Genomic DNA, 21,932 nt, shown 5'->3' on the forward strand with positions numbered 1-21,932 from the left:
TATCATGAACATTCATAAAACATTTCCTTTTCCAGTTTAGAACTATCATACAGTGTATCTATTGTGTTTTCGTTTTCGCTTTATGCAAAAGCCAGACTTACTGATAAAAGGGGAAATCAAAGTCTTTTATTTTACCTTAAACAGAACTATTACTTGTCCATACATTCTATGCATGTCTGGGTTTTCCCCTCTGATATTAAAAGGCATCTTTTTCATTCTGTTTTCTTTTCTAGTGCATCTCATATAACTAATCTCACTCTTGAGGTGAAACTCTCCTGATGTGCTCTACAAGTTTCTGCTATCAGATTTTCTTTATATTAGGTAGTTTGTTCTTCCTCACTGGAATGGAGTTGTACCTTCAGTATGTACTATATGATTGTTTGATCGATTGACTGACTGACAGGAAGATAGATTTTTCTGCTTAAACAATAACAAAAAGAAAAAGCTCATCAAAACAAAATTAAAACATAGAAAAATAAAAGAAGTGTAAAAATGAAAGTAAAGAAACAAAACAACTTTTTCCTATGAAGTTGTCCTGAGAAAATGTCCCATGAAAAGCAATGGAAGGAACTAGGAGCATTCAGTCTTGAGGCGATTGTGAGGGACTCCATAACACACTTTGAATACCTGGAAGAATTCACATAGAAGACATCGGACATCTCTATTCTTTCAAAGCATAAGACGTGGAATAGATTATCCAATTAAATGCTATAAAATAAATTCTTAGAAGTAAAATCAATTCCCCATAAAGAAGTGGACTCCCCTTTACAAGTTCAAGTAGAGGCTAGGCATCCTTCAGGATGGCATTACTTTAATTTGGACTTTGCTTTTAGCAAGGCAGCTGGACTTGATGGCTTTAATCGTTCCTTCTAATTCCATGATTCATACCTCAATGACTTCTAAAGATACAATCTGCTTTTCATTACTGATGCTGCCATTCTTTCAGAAAACTTGGAAATCTGGTACCATATGGCATCATTTTGCATTTCTTAGTGATCTTTGGTATTCTACAATACTCTATAACACTCTATGGGCATAATTTATTAAAATATTCTCAAAATGTTCCATATTTAGATTAATGCTTTTAAGTGTATACATCAACATCTGATTATAACATTAACCCTCCCTTTCCAACTGACCTATTCTCTTTTAATATGTTATATGTTATTATGATTCAATTTCTATATTTGATTTCTACCTGTCATTCGACCATCTTCTGTACTTATTACTCATCTTATTTCAAAAACATTGCATGCAGTTGGGTGAAAGAGAGGTGTTGGAAACCACGTGTATTTATTATGTTGATTTTTCTTGCATTTTGGGAGTTCTTCCACTGTCACACTGGTTTTATACATATTTCACTTTCTAACACTTGAAATCATGCTTGGGTAGTTTTTTGAATTTCATTGCTCTTGATCAGCTCACAAAATTCATACCAAATGCACTTTTCTGCTCCTTGTAAGAGATAATTCTTCTTATGGTAAATATTTTTCATCACAAAAATATCCAAGAAACAAAACTTTTTCAAACAATATTATTGTGTAGTCCTCTACTCAGAGTGTTTCCCTGTCATCTTAGAATATGCCTATAATAGTATATTCAGAACCTAAGGTGACATTCTGGACAGCGGGATATTCTCTTGTCAATTAAGATCATACCCTCCTTGACAATTTATACAGATTTTTTTTTTTTTTGCTGTTAATGAAAGACTGAAGACTATTTTAACTAGGTGACTATAAATTAGGTTTTAAGGTAAAGCAATCCAGAAGCTGAGATCTCTGTAACCTTGTTCTGTTCTCTTTCAATAAATCTTATTAAAAGAAACTCTGGGAGAATCTTGCTTTCTATGAAAGTGGATTGCCAAAAGCTTGACAGTGGCCTTCAACAAGAATGTCAAAGAAAATGATTTCTGGAGTACTACAAAAAGAATTACAAAAAGAATTCAGAAAGATCTGCTAACATTTCAAGTAAGAATTCCTGGTGCTTAACAAAATTAACAGAAGTCTGTTTTTGTGCTTTCTGGTTTTAATACCTATATATTTCTAATAGATAGTATTTGTAATGGCAAAATATATTGTATATAGAGATAAGCATATGCATTTTCCCTTTCTTTTTCCCATCCACTTCCTTTCTTCTGGATCTCTTCAGAAGAAAGCACAACTGATGAAGAAAAAAAGGAAAGTTAGAGAAGCACAAGAACATATATGATGATGCCATATAGTACAAAAAGATAGTGACTGTGTAAAGATCATCATTATGGACAATTAGGAACTTATATATTTTCCACACCTCTGTTGTTGAAAACACTATAGTTTCTAGCCCTCAGCACCTCTTCCTAAGTATGTCAGTGTTTTTATGACTTACGAATCAGAGACCCTACACAAAAACGTATGTTCTTATGTTCAACTTCTGCTTTGTCATAAAAATTAATGATGCTAGGAAAGTTCTTAGATAAGTTCTTATTGATTAACAAGTTAATATACAATGCCCCAATACAATGCATCCCTCAATATAATTAGGGGACGTCTGGATGAAAACCAGAAGTTCTCTAGTAACTACATAATCTGCCTTTTTATTAGAATCCAAGAAATCTGTTTCTTATATCCTCTATATTGTTCCTTTATGTAGTTCACGGTAAATTAACTCATAATTTTCTATATTTCATCAATTTTCCACATACTTTTTGTTCCCATTAAGTCCAGCCTGTTGACAATGGAGCAGACCAGAGCAGAATTTCTTACGCAACACTCATAGGCTACTTATTTCTGCTAGATATGGAAACTAATTCAGTTAACAAAACTCCGCATTGGTGACAGGAAGGGCATCTGGCCATTGAAACACTCTGTTAGCTCCATTTAGTTGCCCACACTCCACTCCTAACTTGCAAGGATTATGGGATCGTTAAATGAAGATGATGATAGAAACTAACCCAGTGCTATGGTTCTACCAGTTCTCAACTAATCCTTTCAAGATCTTTCTACTCGTTTACCTTTTGAAATAAATTTCATGTCTAACTTTGTATATTTATTAAACTACTTTTTTTTTCCATTTTTAATGTAAACAACACATTCTGTTTTAGATGTGGGAGGAACTGTAATTAACCAATTATTTTACATTGTTAAAGTGCATTGACTGCAAAATTTATCTAACATTTGTCATTAGCAATATTCAGTTCTTAGATTTTATGTTTTGTGCCCTTCAGAGTCTCCTCTAATTTGCTAATTTAAAATCTTAATGGGATACAGATAAGATTTTTAAAAACTAAAATTATAAGGCAATGTCTTGAATGTGGAATACAAGTTTTCTAGCAAGAATAAAAACCTATTTAAAAGCTGTCATTTGGCTCTTAAAGGCAATGAAACAAATGTAATTTATTTAAAGTTATTGGCTACCCAACTCCAGTGGAGCAGTATTCACATCCTATTTTACTTTTCTTGCAGGTTACTGGTTTTTTTAAGGGAATGTCTTTCCCATTAATCAGCATTGCTGCTTATAATTCATTGGTATTTGGTGTCTTCAGCAGTACCCAAAGGTTTATTTGCCAACATCGTTATGGGAATCCTAACCATCTTCCTGCACTTACAGATATAACTTTAGCAAGCATAGTAACTGGGGCTTTCTCAGTAGGAATTGGTTGCCCAGTTGATCTAGTAAAAATAAGGCTACAGATGCAGACACAGACTTTTCCTAAGGGTAAGTCCAGAATGTACCTTTGCTTTTTATCATACCAGTTTAAGAAACTTCCTTTTTATCACCTTGGAATTCCTAAATTTAGGGTAGAGTTAGGGCAACTGGATGGAGCTGAGCATTTACTGGCCAGATGCCTTCCTGACCTCATGCGGAGTTCTCAGCAGACACTTTTCTTCTGTGCCCTTGATCACAAGAAACATCTGCCACAAGAAACATCTGCCACTACCTAGGATTGAATTCTCAGCTTTTGAAATGGGAGGCAAGCATCTTTCCCACTAGGCCACCACACTATTCTTTTCTCATACCAGTTATGTATAATATTAGGATAGGATAGGAAAGGATAGGATGTAACCTGTCATGACATCAAAGCCAAAATTTATATATTTCTATTCAATGGCAGGACACAAGTCTGTATGGGCAGAATTTGCATCCTAATATCACAAAACATGTGTCATCATTTTAATGCAACCTTACTTTGTTTTACACGTTGATTATTCCATACAATTATTCCTATAAAGCAATAATACAGCTATCTCTGAAAGAATTGACTTTAGCAACCCTCAGTATATAAACAATATTGTTGAACGTATTAAATAAAACTTTATGTCATAAAACACAGTTGCAATACAATTACACTTGTCCATTCAGTATGAATATTGTCACATTGGGTTAAAATCACATATCATTTATTTTTTTAAAAAAGTTATGTTAACTTGTATTTTAAAATATTCACCTTTTTTAATAATATGAGCCACCAATAGCATTGTACAAAACAAATGTTGATGGTCCATGCCGAGGTCAATAGTCTAGCATCATTTTTCAGAGATCACAACCAGATTTCTTTGGAAAGCAACCAAATAAAACATGAGAGAAACAGACATGGAAAAAACTAACATACCATCACTTGCATGGGTACAATTAATACATAAAGTCAGAATGAAATTTGTTAGTTAAAAGCAGTTCTAAATCAAGTGAAAGGGATGAAAGGATGAAATGTGGGTATTTGAATTCCATGAATGATTTTCCTTTTTTTGATTTCTGGTGGCACCATACTAGTGAACCTAGATCTAGGAAGGGCCTTAAAATAGAAGCTATCAGCCATCAATTTGCTGTATACCCGCTGGCCATTCTAGTCCTTTGGCATTACCTCCCCTCTTGCAGAAGTATCCCTACCCTTTTAGGTTTCTGGAAGGCAGTAAAGACCTGGCATCCAGTAGTAGGTTGCAGGCGGTACAGCTCGGTACCGGCGTACCAGAGCCTGCCCGGAGCACCGGGTATCGTTCTGGTACAGTGCTTTGGAGGGGCGCCCAAACGCCAGAGCTCCTTACCTGTCCGTTAAGCCTTTGGTGCTTCCGCGCATGGCATGCACGGCACCTGTGTAATGCTCCTGGAGCATCGTGGAGGCTTGCGGAGGCGTTGCAGGCAGGTGTGATGCATGCGTGCACATCCATGTGGGCGACGCTGGGCCTATTCCAACCGTACCAGTTGGAATGGGATCCGGAACCCACCACTGCTGGCATCTCTCCCCCTCCTCCCTCAGCCCAAGGATGCTAGGATGGGAGTTGAGCTGGAAGTCTGGTTGGTCTGGTCTTGGGAAGAAGGGTACTTAAGTTTTCATCCTTGTTTATATGGATTGTTGTGAGTTGCTTCAAATAATAATATGAGATAAGTGGCTATATGGGCAAGTAAATAAAGTAAATAAATAATCAAACCAGCTTTCAGTTATTATAAAGTGGTGATTTAAAACTCCAATTGCCTCAATGGGTTAGTTAGGCAGGGGGGGAAAGCAATAGGTAAAAAGAAATCAAAACAAATCCACCCCCTGCCCCCTAAACCAATATACATAGCAAATCTCTGAGGAATTATTTGTATCTGATCCTGAAATTTCCTTTTACTTCTTCTCTAGCCACCCTGGAAATGAAGCACAAAGCAACTGGCATTTCAGTACAGGCTGCCTACCGAGGTCCAATTCACTGTGTCGCTACCATTCTCCAGCAGGATGGTTTGTCAGGCCTCTTTCGAGGTACGACTGCCATGCTTCTGAGGGACGTCCCAGGATACTGCCTCTACTTTATCCCTTACGCATTGGTTTCTGCCTGGATCACTTCAGAAGAATGTCTTTCTCCCACTCCCTTTGCAGCGTGGATGGCTGGTGGCATTGCAGGTATGAACTTATTTCTCCATGTGTTATTTGGCTGGGTTCACATTGTTATATTGGGCCTTAATATGGTTGGTTTGCTCTTGCATTGGAATGATAAATAAACAGACTGGCTGTAGGCTAGCACCTTGGGTAATCTAAAACAAATTAAAATATTATTTAACGCTCTTAGCGCAGCATTATGTATGCATGAATGAATGCAAATACTGAGCTTAACTTCATTATACCATAAAATCCAGTTCTACCAAAAATTGCCACTTGTTTTAGAAGACTCTGTTTTGGGAAGAGTGCACTATTTCCTTGAAAAGCAGTGCACTCTTCCCAAAACAGAGTCTTCCAAAACAAGTGGCAATTTTTGGCAGTCCTGGATTTTATGGTATAATGAAATTAATAATATATATATGGAGGGAAATGCTTTTCAAGGGTATGTATGTATGTATGTATGTATGTATGTATGTATGTATGTATGTATGTATGTATGTAATGTTTTTCTTTCATTTTGCTTGCTATAATTGTCTGAAACATAATGGTCTTAAGTACAAAAACACTAGAGGGGCTTCAGCAAGTGTAAGACATAATATAAGCTAACATAGTCTTATATTATCGTAGTGCTTTATAAATTCTAGTATTATTTATATCCTTTTATAGTTATTTATCTTTGTTTATAGCACTTATATTATTTATTGCAAAATTTAATTGTAATTTTATAGGATTTTTTTTGCAGTTTATACTTGTACTTTGCTTTTTCGCTTTAATAATTTTATCTTTATTTTATTATATTATTATGAATTTTTATATTCATTTCTACTTTAGCATAATTGTTATTAACTATAAGTTGATCTGTGACCGAAAAAATTGATTGATTCAGAGTTACATGAACAGAATTGAGTGAAAAGATAGTCTACCAAGTCACATCAGAGAATCTAGATGCAAAAAAAATCAAGTTATCATTCTGGTGTGTACTATTCCAGTAAAATTATCAAAAATATTCAAGGATGTTTACACTGGCAAGGGTACAAAATGAAAAGATGATAGTTGAGATTTTGAGAATTGTTAAAATACATAATCAGATCTATTTTTCTTTTACTAGAAAAGGGGAAGAAGTATCTCTGAGGTCAAGGTTGTAAATTTGATTTAATGTTATCATAACATGCATCAACTCAATGTAAATAAAAAATGATCTATTTTTTTAAAAAAATTTTCATGATTAGCTAATTTTTTAAATACAGAAATGGGGAAAATCACAGACTTTTAATGTTTTTTCTCTTGTAACCATTTCTATTCAGGAATTTAATTTATAAAATAACATGAAACTCTTTTACCGTGTCTGCCAATTTACTTTGAATGATAAATAGGAGTTCTACTGAAGTCAGTATTTAACCTGGCCAATTATTTTCAAACCTTGGCACTGGCTCACATAAAAGCAAAGCCAGTTATTGGTTAACGTGAATAGATTTTTCCAACATTTCACAAGAATAGCACAACCTAACTGCATTCCTCTAAGCCAGTGCTCTGTAAAAACATTCACGGACATAGAGCAATGTGCAAAACATAGATTAATTTATAACATACACTCCATTTATCTGAAACTCTGGGTGTTTGAGGTATGCAAAATTCTAAGATTATACCATGTTTGAGTGCCACTCATTTATTTTGAATGTAAAACTTTTATAGGTAGTCCTCAACTTACAACAACAATTGAGCCTAAATTTTCTGTTGCTAAGGCAGGTATTTAATAAGTGAGTTTTGTCCCATTTTACAATTTTGCTTGTCACAGTTGTTAAGTGAATCACTGCAGTTGTTAAGTTAGTAACACACTTGTTACATGAATCTGGCTTCCCCATTGACTTTGCTTGCCAGGTGGTCGCTACAGGTGATCACATGAGCCCTGAACACTGCAACTGTTAAGTGTCTGCAATTTGACCATGAGGATCTTGAGGATGCTCATTAAGTTACTTTTTTCAGTGCCATTGTAACTTCGAATGCTCACTAAGTGAATGGTTGTAAGTCGAGGACCATCTGAATATAAAAAGAGTTGCTTCTTTTAAACTTTTTCTTTTTTTAGGGTTGATTCCTAAAAAAATGTTTAGGGTTGATCCCACATTACATCTACCATTCAACATCTAGGCATAGTTCTATATATCTGGAATGCATTTGTTAACTGGAAGCTTTTCTAGTTGGCAAAGGTGGGATGACCCTACACTGTTACATTAATAATAAATCATATAAAGCATGGAGATGTAGTATTATTCTATCCCAGGGGTGAAAAATTAATTTTCCCAAGGGGCCACAAGGGAAACTGAGACTGTTGTCAAAAGCCCCACCCTCCACCCCAATGATGCCCTGCCTCTGACAATGACCACTCCCAAAGTTAATACTTCACTCGCCTGCCACCAACACCCCTCTGCCAACGTGAACGACAGGCCAACCCCCAATGATTTCCTGTCACTGTTGGCTGGACTGGAACAGCCTATAGACCAGATGTGCCCCGTAATCCATAAAATGTCCAGTAAGAAGAACTTTTCCTTCATTTCCCATTAGTCCCATTATCTGTTCCTATGGGAAAGAGATGGCAGCATTCCTGCAGATATTTGGACCATCTCAATTATTCCATGCCCAAACCATCATTCTCTAACAGACGGAGGTGGAGCATTGTGATTCCATCACAATGTTTCTGCAGGGAGACCCTACATAATAATGTAGTTAATCCTAATATAATTGTTGAGAAGAAACATGGTTGTTTGGTAGGAAACAGGCCATAATTAGGAGTGGCAAAACTTTTGATCCTCAAAATACTTGGACCTCAAATATTATTGTGTGAACATTAAAATACTAAATTACTAATATAGAATATATTAGACTACTGAACAAGGCATTTGTATTTTTTCAAGATTGGGCAATTTTTAGTACTATGTCTGCACTATTGCTTTGCGCTTTGTTCTCAGACTATGATTATGAGATCTTTATATTGCAGAGCCTGACCAAAATATTACTCTCCCCCCCATAGAAATGTTAATTTTATTCATGTAGTTAAGCACTAGTAGCCTGGTTTTTTTTCCCCAACTGACAAAACTAGGTACACCAAAAAGCAATAGTTGCTTTTATGTTTTGTCCATAGGCTGACTGTGAAGTTTCTAGTTCCTAAATATGGGGAATACTAATCCTTCCCAATACCTGTCACCGAATTTATAGAAAAAATGGTCTAGGGGACAATGAAATTGATCTAGTTTCTCATTTTTGTCTGCCTCTTCCGACCAGGAAGTTGGAGCACTTGCATCATGACATTGTTGCACATGTATCATTCTCACACTATCTGAGTTTAGTTTGAATACCAGTGTTTTGAAGAAGTTTGAAAATACTTATCTCTTGAAGGAAGAATTCCAGAATTTTTTTGATAACAGAACCTAAAATAACTACATTTTAATGGGTTTTTTTTTTCAACAGAGCCCCATTAGGGCATGTTTTCAAAAATATTTTCCAAGTCATCACTTTGGTCATTTGTTTAAATAGGATGGGCTTCAGGGTACCAGTCAATTTGTACTACCAATGCATCCATTTGTAAGGCCTTCAGTAAGACTTCTGAGTTCTTAATGTTTTTTATAGCTGGAAATACACAAAGCATTTCAAGTGCTTTTCTAAAAGTATGCTTAAACATTTCAGGTTGTGTCCCAGCAGAACACAACCAATACAAAATAGTCTGATCAAGAACCTGGAGCAAACAAGGTTAAAGTATTGAATGGATGGTCTTTCTACTAAAGCATTATCTAAAGAGGCATTTTTGAGATTCTAGAGAAGTTTTAGCTATATTTCAGTGTAAATTAATTTTCTCTATTAATTATACAAGTAGCTTTTGCTTAATGACCACAATTGGGACTATCAATTCGATAGCTACTTTGTTTCCCTGAAAATAAGATCTCCATGGATAATAAGCCGAATTGGGCTTTTGACGGCATGCACTAAAATAAGCCCTCCCCCCAAAATAAGCCCTCCCTGAAAATATTGCAATACAGCAGCAGCCATGAAGTGACCACACTCGTTGCCTCCTGCACCTCAAAATTAGGCCAAGCGTTTATTTTGGGGATCAAAAGAAAATAAGACCCTGTCTTATTTTCGGGGAAATACTGTAAAAGATGTAACCAATAATCAAACCATCACTTCACTATGATGGACTCATCTCCTGTAAGAAATGCAGGAACTAAAAGGGAAATATTATTAATTTAAATTTTAAAAGATTGAAAACTTTAATAAAAACAAATTTACATGATCCTAGTCTAATGCCGGGGCACATTGATGGCAGGAATATTTCCAAACAGCAAGTAATTAATGGTAATGGACCTCATTACTCCACAGTCATTAAATGCATCACCTACCACCATTAAGAGAGACATCATATAGTTGCAACTTGCAATTGTACTTCCAAGTTCTCCATTGATTGTTTGCAGAAACCAACTGTGAAGCATGCAAGTGGTAGTCACATCACTGAGGGTCACTGCAATGGTTGCAAACTGCTCATCAATTGCGAGGTGCCCAAATGGTAATCACATGACCATGGAGATGCTGGATGGTTGGTTGTGAAGTAACTTTTTCAGTGCCATAACTTCGAATGGTTGCTTAAACAGGGTAATCATTAAGCAAGGATTACCTGTAACAACATTTCGCCACTCGTTCCCCACCTTAGCAAAATTGCTTCAAAAAGAATTTCTCCAATTCCTTCGCCTCACAAGATATTAAGCCAGCTATTCGGTTTCATAAATGAATTCAAAATGTATTGTCTATCTGATGACTAACATCTACCAATTTCTCCCTAGGAATCATATCTTGGGGCACAGCAACTCCTATGGATGTTGTGAAATGTCGTCTCCAAGCAGATGGAGTTTACGTAAACAAATACAAAGGAGTCATTGACTGTATCTATCAAAGTTACAACAGTGAAGGTCTAAAAGTAAGCACTAACCTTTTGAGAATGCCACCTCAATATTGGCAACAAACTTAATATGAATAAATTATCCATGGGAAGTAGGGGAGCACGTGGGGTCAGAATGATAAAAAGCATCATCACACCACTAACTTTAGGCATGCATGAATATCGTGTAGAAAAAAAAAGTGATACAAAAATGCTTTCATTAAACTGATCCCTTTACCTTTCAACCCACCAATGGATATTGATAAATATACCGTAGATATACCAAAAAAAAATTCAGTAAAATTATACCATAACATTTCTGGTCAAAATATAATGAGTAGAATTCTGGCCATTTTCTCAGGTGTTTTTTAAAGGTAATTTAGATATATGTACTTTATATGGATTTAATTTTATTAATGTTTTTCTGCTTTATATTTAGACCTTTTATTGTAAGCTGCCTTGATCAAATACATAAAAATGGAGGGGAGGGCATAAATTTAGTAATTTTAAATATAAATATATTCAGAATCTGCAGCTATGGGACATTGGTGGGTTTCATAAATTTAGCAATTTTAAAAAGAATATATATATATATTTGTGTTACAACCCCTGGTATGCCTAAATATGGGAGGAAGGTCACTACTCCCTCTTTCTGTCCTTCGGCTCATCACAGAAGACCATGCAGGCAGAAAACCATATTTTTATTTTTAATGTTGCCTTTTTATATTTGTGTTGTATTTGTACTGATAAATAAATAAAGGGAGACTAGTATAGATCTATTTCGAGCTAATTAGCTCATGCGTACTTACCACCCGCAACGCTCCAGCTGCTTGGCAGAGCATCACACAGGCGCCGTACGCTCTGTGCACATAAGCACATCGGCTCAAATACAGGTAAGGAGGGCGGGTGGGCCCTCCAGAGCACCGTACCGGAACAGTACCCGGTACTCCCAGCAGGCACCGGTACACTCGTACCAAGGTGTACCGGTCATATCCCACCACTACTATGAGATCAAAATAGCTAAATGGAATCAGCACCACTAAGAAGTCTCATTCATTATGTCATTTGAAGCAATATTGCCATACCATGTTACTCAATTGATTTATTCAATTGCTGCATCTCAAGCAAAAATGTATTTCAAGGTCACTGACACACAAACAAACAAACACAGCACTTTAGAAGAATAGTTGCTGCACTTTAGGCAAATACTAGCAGACAGGAATACAATTGAAATGCTTAGTATAAAATGCTTACCTGAAGGGCTGAACACATCCCAAGAAGCAATGGTGTTGTCCATAGAGATTCCAAAAGTCACAGGATTCCAAATCAGTAATCAGATGGTTCAAGGATTAAGAGCCACAAACAAGAAGCAAGAACACAATTCAAGAGCTGGATAGACAAATGGTTGTTTAAAGAAGGACTCAAGCACAGGAGCTAACTAAATCTGCAGCACTGGCTGCAATTACTCATGCCTTGTTCCTTGTTTTCCTTCTCATTGAGGAAAATTGCTCTGCTTACTTCTTTATGTACTAACACCTGGGGCTTATACCTCATCATCAGATTGATCCAGTTGAACAGGAGATGCCTATGAGCGATCAGGGTCAATTGAATCCTGGCTTATTGATTCCTGAGGCTGACAATTCTGAAGCATAGGCTCAGCTGGAATAATATCTCCAGAGTCAAGTTCAGACTCTGAATTGTGGCTCATAACAACATATGAATTTTGAAGATGGCAACAAAAATATAGGCAACTAAAAGTAAATCAATAGGGATTTCACATGTGGATTCTCTCTTTTTCTTACAACGTGTTACTGGTAGTAGATCAGTGGTTCCAACTCAGTCCTCCTGCTATGTTGGAACAATTCCTGGAATGCTCAAGAAAGTCATCCCAGTTAGCTGAAGACTTCATACAATTTCATATATCAGCTCACAAACTCAGGTACAGCAAGGAGGGGGGGGGGGAATGATCTATTAGAGGTCTTCCTCCTATGCAAACAGCCACTAGTATTTTGAGCATTATCGTTCATTGAGATAGTTGGTATCACAAAATAGCATGATTCTTATCAAGAATGGAATGTGTATCACTCTGAATCCTTGCCCAACAATCCCAAGAAGTACTGGAGGTAGGTTACGGGATTGCTTTGGAAAGCAGCTTCCAAACCATGATGTGCACAACCCTTTATTGAAGCAAAACACCCTTTCAAAGCTTCTGTATTGGGCAAATGGAAAATGGAAAACTGTATTGGGCAAATGGAAAAGCCTGATGTAGGCTTTTGAAGCCTACAATGGAATTGTTTGAAGTAAAGCAATGGAATATAGTGATCATAATTCTATTTGTCTTTTAATCTGACTAATGAAATAAGACTTCTTTTTTTGTCCAAATATAAACATAAGACTTTTCTGTTAGGATGCATATCATTTTCCAATATAATTTCCCCCTGATTTTACCTTCCGTAATTAGTGGAAGTAATTGGTATTTCTCTTTGTATATAATGTGTCCTAAATATTCCAGTTTTCTTTTTTATGATCTTCATAAATTAGGCTTTCTTTTTGAGGAAGTGCCTCATTTTGTATACATTCAACCATGGTATTTTAAATAATCTATAAATCCAAGTCTTCTGATAGCAACTGGTATGGTATGCAACTGAAAATACTGCTGCCTCCTCCTGAATTCCCACAGGAGAGAAGAAGAGGGGGGGAGACGGACAGATGACCGGATTTGTATATGGAAGACAAAGGTGCCAATCTCATCCTGATCACTTTGCAGCACCATGGTTTTAACCTGATCCTTTTTGAGGGCAAAACATTGCTTTCTGGCTCATATTTTGGTTACAGTGATTCATCAAACAAGTCACAGCAACAATATTTATGATGTGGTTTACTGAGTTATTTCTAATATTATGTCTACATCTGATTTATACTTGCTCTGTCTTGAGGACAGCTGCTTCTCTTTTTTATCTTCACTTCACTTTCCCTATGCCCTTAGGACCTCACAACCTTTTGATAATTAGTCTCTACTGAAATCAGAAACATGGAGACATTGCTTCTTACAATTTTGAGGTAGTAAATTAACCCCTGCACACATACACACAACACTCAAGAAACTCTAGAAAGCAGGCCCTAAGCATATTTTTTTTTTAAAAAGAGAATGACTAAAACAACTCTCCTGAACTGTAACACCCTTTCAGACATTTACCTCCTCCCTGAAAAAAAAAACCCTTGGCCTCCTTCACATGTGTGGTCAAGTCCTTCTTTTTGCTCAGCTTGCGTTGTTAAGTGTGACTCTCATCCCCCCCCCCAAAAAAAACCCACCCATCCCTAATCTAAAGGATATTTTAGAGAAAAATCTGACCAAGTTATTGCTGATATATTCTGCTTTCCCTTTCATTTTTAATCAGTAATTAGGGATGGCTGATTCCCCTTCCATTTATTTGGATTTAGATCAGCAAACATTTTTCCTTCAAGCACTAATGCCGGGGCGGGGGGGGGGGGTGAATCCAATCTGTTTTGGGCTCTGTTTGCAATCATATTCATGAGAACATTATATGAACATGACCAGAGCAAGGAAATAGGAAAGAGTTTACTTCCATCTATGGAGGGAAGCATTATGGGTGCTAGCTCAATCAAATTACTGTAGTGATAGTCTATAGAATAAAAATCAGTCATCTTGTTTGCATTTTCACAATAGTAAAGTATTACATAATATTAATGCAACTCTTTTACTTAGAACTCTTCCCATATATTACTATCAAATATTACAGTGTGAAATCTATGCTGATACATAAAAAGAAAGGCAATTGATTACGTTTTGCTGGAAATTAACTTAGCTATTATGATCTGAAAGTAAATATGACATGAATACACACACACACATACCCTTTGGGTTCAAAGACGGCACTTTATTGTGCAGTTCATCTGTGGACAGAAGTGGCTTTACAGTCAAAGTCTGAAAGCACAGAATCTATAGCAAAATGGGAACACTGGAAGGCCATGGTTATAATAACTATGGGTGTTATTCTGTGATGCTGCGTACCCTTTTTTATCAGTTTTAGGCAGTGCCTATCTCCAAAGCCAGTTCTACAGGATTAATATGTGACACAGTCTGGTAAAATACTTTGTCTTGTTCAGGCTGATAGTCAGGTCAAAGAGAATAGCAGCATCTGAGAATTCGTTTTTCCACACCTATGCACCAGGATCACACAGTCATCAGTTTCCATTTAAAACTGTTAGTTATAGAAACAATAAAAATATTATAAAATAATGTTTAAAGAAGAAATACATGCTAACAATAACATGAACACTATATTAAAGTTTCTGGGCAGATTTCATTGATGCTGGAATAGCATTATTAGATGTCCACTGGTTCTTTCTAATAGGAGTATTTCATAATCAGAATGTAACTGAAAAGGTTGTCAACACTACGTACCTTCATCATCTTCAAAAAGGTCTCTTGAAGGACTTTTCATCCTGATGTCATTATTGAGCTATCTAATCAATATCTCCGTAACTAATCTTCCTTCAATTCTACAGTCTCGTGAGTTCTGAAACCATCTTTTTATATATAAATGTTAAACTATTTCAGTTTTGTGCATTGGTGCCAGAGATAGGTTGCTTCTGGTTCGGCCCAGATCGAGTGAGCCGGTAGTAGTGGTGGCGGGAGGCATGTGCAGAAGGGTTGCACAAGCGCGCCTGAACCGGTAGTAAAAAAATTGGCAACCCGCCAATGTTCCCTCTAATTTTTTTTCAATGTGAGCACAAAAGTATAGTGTTTGAGCGGCACATTTTTATGCCTGAGCAGCACCTGAATTTTTTTCACAGGTGTCACCTAAGACAACAACAAAATCAGTATTATTTGAAACTCAAAGTTATGTTTATTCAAGGTACCCGCTTAATTAAAAGTGTTATATAGTATCACTTAACAACGCTCCTGCTTAGCAACCAAAATGTTGGGTCAGAAACTCTGGCATTTGAAGCACGCAAGTCTTAAAGCTGTCAAGTTACAAGATCCTTGCATCCCTAACCCTTTAGGGAAAAAAAACCCCAAGGGGTCTTCAAACTTGACAGCTTGAAGACTTGTGGACTTCACCTCCCAGAATTCCTCCTCCAGTCATGTTGGCTCAGGAACTCTGGCATTGAAGCATGCAAGTCTTAAAGCTGTCATGTTGCAAGATCCTGACACCACTAACCCTTTAAAAAAAAACAACCCAGGGGTCTTCAAACCTGACAGCTTGAAGACTTGTGGACTTCAACTCCCAGAATTCCTCCTCCAGTCATGTTGGCTCAGGAACTCTGGCATTGAAGCATGCAAGTCTTAAAGCTGTCAAGTTGCAAGACCCTTGCACCCTTAACCCTTTAGGGGAAAAAAACCCAGGGTCTTCAAACCTGACAGCTTGAAGACTTGTGGACTTCAACTCCCAGAATTCCTCCTCCAGTCATGTTGGCTCAGGAACTCTGGCATTGAAGCATGCAAGTCTTAAAGCTGTCAAGTTGCAAGACCCTTGCACCCTTAACCCTTTAGGGGAAAAAAACCCAGGGTCTTCAAACCTGACAGCTTGAAGACTTGTGGACTTCAACTCCCAGAATTCCTCCTCCAGTCATGTTGCGGCGACGTCATCTGCGTGGATCTGCTCCATCTTCGGTTTTTTTCACAGGGGGCAGGGCTGCTGCTGAAGATGCCGACGAGCCCCTGCCACCACCAGAATAACAGCTGCCTCCTCTTCCTCCTCCTCCTCCAACAGCACCACCACATTTGCTGCCCGGCGCTGCAGTTGAGGTGAAGCCAAAGCTCCTGCTGGCGCCCCTGCCCGTGGCAGCGGCGGCGGCGCATCCCCCTCCACTTGGAGCACCTGAGCTGGGCACCGCGTTACCCCTGCTGCCCCCTCCTCCTCCGCCGTGCTTTTGAGAAGCCATGAGGCCTTTTTCCTCTGCTGCGCCCCCTCCGCCGCTTTCCTATTGGCTCCCGCGGCCTCATGGCTCCTCAAAAGCACAGCAGAGGAGGAGGGGCAGGGGTAACGCGGGGCTCAGCTCAGGTGCTCCAAACAGAGGGGGAGGTGCCGCTGCCGGCGGGAGCTTTGGCGGCTTCACTTCTCACTGTCAGGAAATCTGCCGCAGCGTCGGGCAGCAAATGTGATGCTGTTAGAGGAGGAGGAGGTGGCAGCAGATATTCCGGTAGCGGCAGGGGCTTTGAGGGTTTATTTTAGCCGCAGCGCCGGGCGCAAGCAGCTAGGATTGGCCGCCCACAAAGGACCTCCCCGGGCTTGCTTTGCTGAACTAGCGTCAGTCGCCCCGCACTCACCAAAACAAGTCCGGGGAGGTCCTTTGCAGGCAGCCAGTTCTAGCCGTCTGCAAAGGACCTCCCCAGCCTCCGGCGCCTGTGAGAGTACAAAACACTGCGCGGCAGTTGGAAACTGCTGCGCGGTGTTTTCTTGCCACCTGCGCGGCCGCGCAGCCGCACACCTTAGAGGGAACAGTGGTTGGTGCACCTCTATTTTTAAACCCAGAATCTTATGATTGTTTCTCTCAAAGGTGGTATGTGTGTGTATACACACACTTATAAGCAAATGGGAAATTTACTGTGATAGGTCTGATATGAGAAACATTTATTCACGTTTTTACAAACACTGAATTTTTTTCCAAGCTTCCCAGAAATGTTGACACATTTCCTCTTTTACATTAAAAGAACTGTGAGTTGTGAAGATAAAATTTTGTAGCAAACTCTTTTTCCTAATAATTTGGACTATGGGTTTATGATACTAAACCAGATGGATTTACTATATTTCTTAGAAAAAAAGAAGAAGAAAAGCTTTCGGAATAGGATGTTGAATCACAGCGTAGGAGGAAAAAAGTAAGGTTAGCTTGAGCCAGTACCTGAGAAATAGGTTATGGGAAGAATCCACACAGTTGGAAAACCAGAGCACAATGTCTGCAGACAGTGTAGTGTTACAGTGATTTTTGATTTTTACAGATGTACTGTAATAAACTGGAATCAAAGCAGGATTCTACATCTCACATAAGATCTGAAGCCAATCCTAAAATGGGGCAGAACATTGATAAGTAAAGTTATTTAAGGAAACTGAATTTTATGAAATCTGAATACTGCTCAGACAACCTAAGCCTGAAGACAACAGCCTTGGACTTCCCTATATTGAAAAAAAATTGGAACCCTAGAAGAACTTGTTATTGCAGAGTTGATAAAGGGAAAGTAATAGAGAAAGGTACCATCAAGCTTGCATTCCAATTTGCAGTACTGGCAAATAGTCACGTATCCACTGTATTTTCAGATCCTTGAGTGTCTAAGCAATTGGAAACCTCACTGTGGGAACCTTTGATGTACTACCCAGAATCTATCAACTGGCTCTCCTTGTATTCTTTGTGTAGGATTATAGGTTGCATGCTTTCCCCTTGTAATTGCAATATTGGATGTTAAAAGGACAGCTATTTAATGTCAATAGATACAATGCAGAAACTTGTGGGAAATCATTTAGCTGAGCCCACTCTTTGTGTTTCTTATAAAATAATGATGAGAAAATAGACCTTTGTCAATATCTGGTTTTTCTTTCCTGTTCAAATAATTTCTTCAAAAAATATCTGACAGACATAACATTTTCTTTTTTCTCACCATCAGGTCTTTTTCAGAGGTCTTACAGTGAATACAGTGCGAGGATTCCCTGTAAGTGCTGCCACATTCCTTGGATACGAACTTTCACTCAAAGCCTTAAGAAAAGAAGCAGAGACAAATCCCTGAATTCTAGGTCAGTCTCACACAACCTCGAAGCACTTCCAAATATGCTCCATCAGTACAATCATCTGAAAAAGATGAATGATGGGTTGGATATCATGGACAGTATCTGGTTGTTCTGCATCTGTACAAACCATGTTTTTGGCACTAAAAAAAAACTTTTAAATTGTTTGAAATTCTGTTATTTGTGGGGAAAGACACACACAAAGGTCATTTAACAGGAGGCACACTGCCCGCCCTCAAGAAAATTTTAAAAAGCAGTATATGAAGGTTAATGAAAAGCAATGCTTCTACTTTCACAATTTTAATTTAATTGGTGATACTGTAATTAATAAAACAGACAAATTATTCTTGAAATGAATCCTTTTGTTAACAGTATTTATTTCTTCATGCAATGACCACCATTTGCTGCACACGTCTGCCATTGATGGGACAAGCTGCTTAAAAAAAGGAACAACCCCCCCCGCCCCCCAATACTTTTTTCTCTTGAACTAGATCCTGGCAGCCTTTTCCATTTCTTGAGACAAACAGATACCCACTGTTCCTTCGATTTGGGGAAAAGGATGGAAGTCAAATGGTACTAAATCTACTCTGATATGAATACCATATCCAGAGTGTGTCTACTATCCTGCATCGGGCTTTCGGTGACCTAAGATAGGCCCATGGCTGTCCTGAACACCATGAACTCCCAAGCCATCTCAGACCCCCCCATTCCTAGGAAAGGTGGATTAAAGTTTTTCTCAAAACTATAAGTCTGAAGAACTCCCATCACTAACCCTGAACTAGCTGTTTACATACTTTTTTCTTCCAAGCAAATATTTTTGGTTCACACAAAAAAATAACAATCTTCTATGAAACACTTTAAATGTTTTGATATTTATTATTTGAATTGTAGAAAGCAGCAGCAAAGTCAAATCTCATTTAAAAAACCCAGACAAATAAGACGCTTGTCTCCTCCCACTACAATGTGAGAAAAGACTTCAATGGAATACAATTGATAAAACTGAGCTTCCTAAATTCACTCTCATCCATATTACCAGTGATGCCATATAATATGACACCTAACAATAAAGGTTTTAAAGAAAATTTGCTTGAGGACTTCTTATGGATTAGATGTGCACAAACAGGTTGATTATACCTTTATTCTTACACTGCCTACAGTTGCAATGCATGAAATATGTGGTTTTTTAATGACTGTAATGAGCTTGCCCATTATGGTTGTAACTCGTTACAGTCTTAAAATGGGTTGCCAATGTGCCCGACCCAATTTTACAATTTTTGTTGTTGCAGTCATTCAGTAAATGTCATTGTAATTAAGTGAACAATGGGTTTACTGCAGTTTTGCTGAAAACTAGTATCTGCTGGTGTCACTGTGGAATGTTGCAAGCTGCTGTAAATGTTTTTTATGTTTTTACAGAGAAGATCTCAATCTGGGTTATCATTTTATTGTATGTTTTTATTACAAGTTCATCTCATGTAATGTAACACTTAGCATACTATCTATCTTTATCCAATCCACTTTCTGATCTCATCAGGTGTTTTAACACCTAAAGCTAATTATTTGCATTATTCTGAATTTCTTTTTGATTTAATGATTGTTCTAGCTGTCACAAATAATAGATCAATTCCAGCTTCCACTTTTTCTTAGTGATTATAAAGCAGAGTAATTGCTAGCTGTAAGTGTACTAACTAAAACATAACACTGACATCTACTGGTTTCCACCTATTACAGCACCCTTTGTTAGAGTGGCAATTAGAATTGGCAATTTTAATACTTTGTTTTACTATAGTAAAAAAAAATGAATGCACTAATAGCTATTGAAAATAGGTGATAAATGAGAATTCCCTTTAACAGAGATGATGAAACAAGATAAAGACACTATACATCACATTTGGCTGCTTATGCAAATCTGTTTGATATAACCACTTTGTTGTCTTGCATTTGGAACTTTTTGTTAAAAATTACTCATGTTTTTACTGTAGCAGCATTGAAAAATAGCCTAATTACATCAATAATATGGCAGTACCCTCCTGTGGCCTAACACAGCATTACTATTTGTAACAGGAAAAGAACAACAGAAAAACAACAGAAGTCTAGATGAATTGTTGAATAGAAGAAAAGTTAGGAAACATTTACGAGTATTCTATGCCAGATTAAAGCAGTTTCGAATATCTGCATTCCCAATATCAGCAGAATTGAAAAGCTAAGATGGTTTATTTGAAAATAGGGCAGAAGACATATTGAAAATGAATCAAAAATGCTTCCGACCTCAAATGATCACAGCATCTTTCAGATTTTATTAAAGCAGTTGTGTCCGTCCGTCCGTCCCCCCCCCCAAGATTCCCATTTGAATATCATTAAAAAAGCTGCATCTCTTTTCAGGTCATGTGTTAATTAAGTGGTCCCAGGCTACTGAACACTTTCCCCCTTTTCTCCTCTCTCTTTTGAAATTGGAGGTGCAAGGCTTTTTTAATTGCATCTGAACCTGAAGTAGCTTGCCAAGGAGATAATTTGCATTATTTTTGACATTTCAAGCTAACAGAAGACAATTACTATTCAAAGAACTTCTGGAGTTTTCTGAAGTTGAAAACAATGGCAGGGTGGAAGTTCCCTCAGTTAAAGTATTAGAGGTCAGATTAAAGAGACCTAAACATTGTAGAAGAGGTAGAACTGTGTATATCACAGGTAACTCATCTTTAAGTTAAATGAGAAACTTAAACTTAACATCCTGAATTTAAATGAGAAATTCATTCTCACTTTGTCATGCTGAGAATATTGCAAGGACTCAATGTGAACAGCCTGGTAAGTTAGCAACTGCTAAAAAGCAATGGATGCAAGGCCAATCTGACTTGTTTGGCTATTTCACATAGATGGAATTGTAGTCATAGGGCTGGAAGGAATCTCAGAGGTCTTCTAGTCCTTGTCTTAGGCAGGAGTCCTTACTCCATCCCAGATAAATGGTTGTCCATTTTTTTTCTTGAAAACCACCAACAACACAGCACCCATAACTCTAGGAGGCAAGGTGTTCCATTGACAGACTGTTCTGTCAGGAAGTTTTCCTTACTTTCTGGATGGATCTCTCTCTGAACTTCCACCCATTGCTTCTTGTCCTACCCTCAGGTGCTTTGGAGAATTATTCAATCCCCTTTCCTGTGACAGCCCTTTTGAGTATTGGAAAACAGCTATCATGTCACTCTTAACCCATGTCTTTGTTAAGTTAAACATTCCTAAGTTTAGCCTCCAGATCTCTCATCATCTCTATTCCTCTTCTCTGCACTCTTTCTAGGGCCTCAGCGTATTTTCTGTGTCGTGGTGATCAGAACTGGATGGAGTATTTCAAGTGTGGCCTTTACTAGTACAATACAGAGTGGTACTATCACTTCTTGTGTTCTGCTATCCCTGTTGATGCAGCCTAGGACTGCATTGGCTTTTTTTGTAAACG

The 21,932-nt window shown here is 37.7% G+C and overlaps 1 protein-coding gene and 1 long non-coding RNA gene across 3 annotated transcripts in view; one reads left to right on the forward strand and one right to left on the reverse strand.

The window, feature by feature from the left end:
* Nucleotides 1–18,817, forward strand: part of SLC25A48 (solute carrier family 25 member 48) — a 32,252-nt gene extending 13,435 nt beyond the window's left edge. Inside the window, exons 4-7 of the mRNA XM_081939121.1 lie at nucleotides 3,441–3,693; nucleotides 5,597–5,854; nucleotides 10,657–10,790; nucleotides 18,376–18,817. Of these exons, the coding sequence (XP_081795247.1) occupies nucleotides 3,441–3,693; nucleotides 5,597–5,854; nucleotides 10,657–10,790; nucleotides 18,376–18,495 (765 nt within the window). The 3' untranslated portion in view covers nucleotides 18,496–18,817. The remainder of the gene's footprint in view (nucleotides 1–3,440; nucleotides 3,694–5,596; nucleotides 5,855–10,656; nucleotides 10,791–18,375) is intronic.
* Nucleotides 1–21,932, reverse strand: part of LOC309385056 — a 34,072-nt gene that overhangs the window by 6,439 nt on the left and 5,701 nt on the right. Inside the window, exons 3-5 of one of the 2 annotated variants that reach the window (XR_014174152.1) lie at nucleotides 18,370–18,464; nucleotides 17,619–17,779; nucleotides 12,006–12,140 (exon numbers count right to left, since the gene is read on the reverse strand). This is a non-coding gene — a long non-coding RNA (uncharacterized lncRNA). Of the gene's footprint in view, nucleotides 1–12,005; nucleotides 12,956–17,618; nucleotides 17,780–18,369; nucleotides 18,465–21,932 lie in introns of those variants that run through there. The other variant, XR_014174153.1, reaches the window with a different exon arrangement.

This window comes from Natrix helvetica, assembly GCF_964273705.1.
Source record: "Natrix helvetica genome assembly, chromosome: 1".
In the NCBI taxonomy this organism is placed as follows: Eukaryota; Metazoa; Chordata; class Lepidosauria; order Squamata; family Natricidae; genus Natrix; species Natrix helvetica.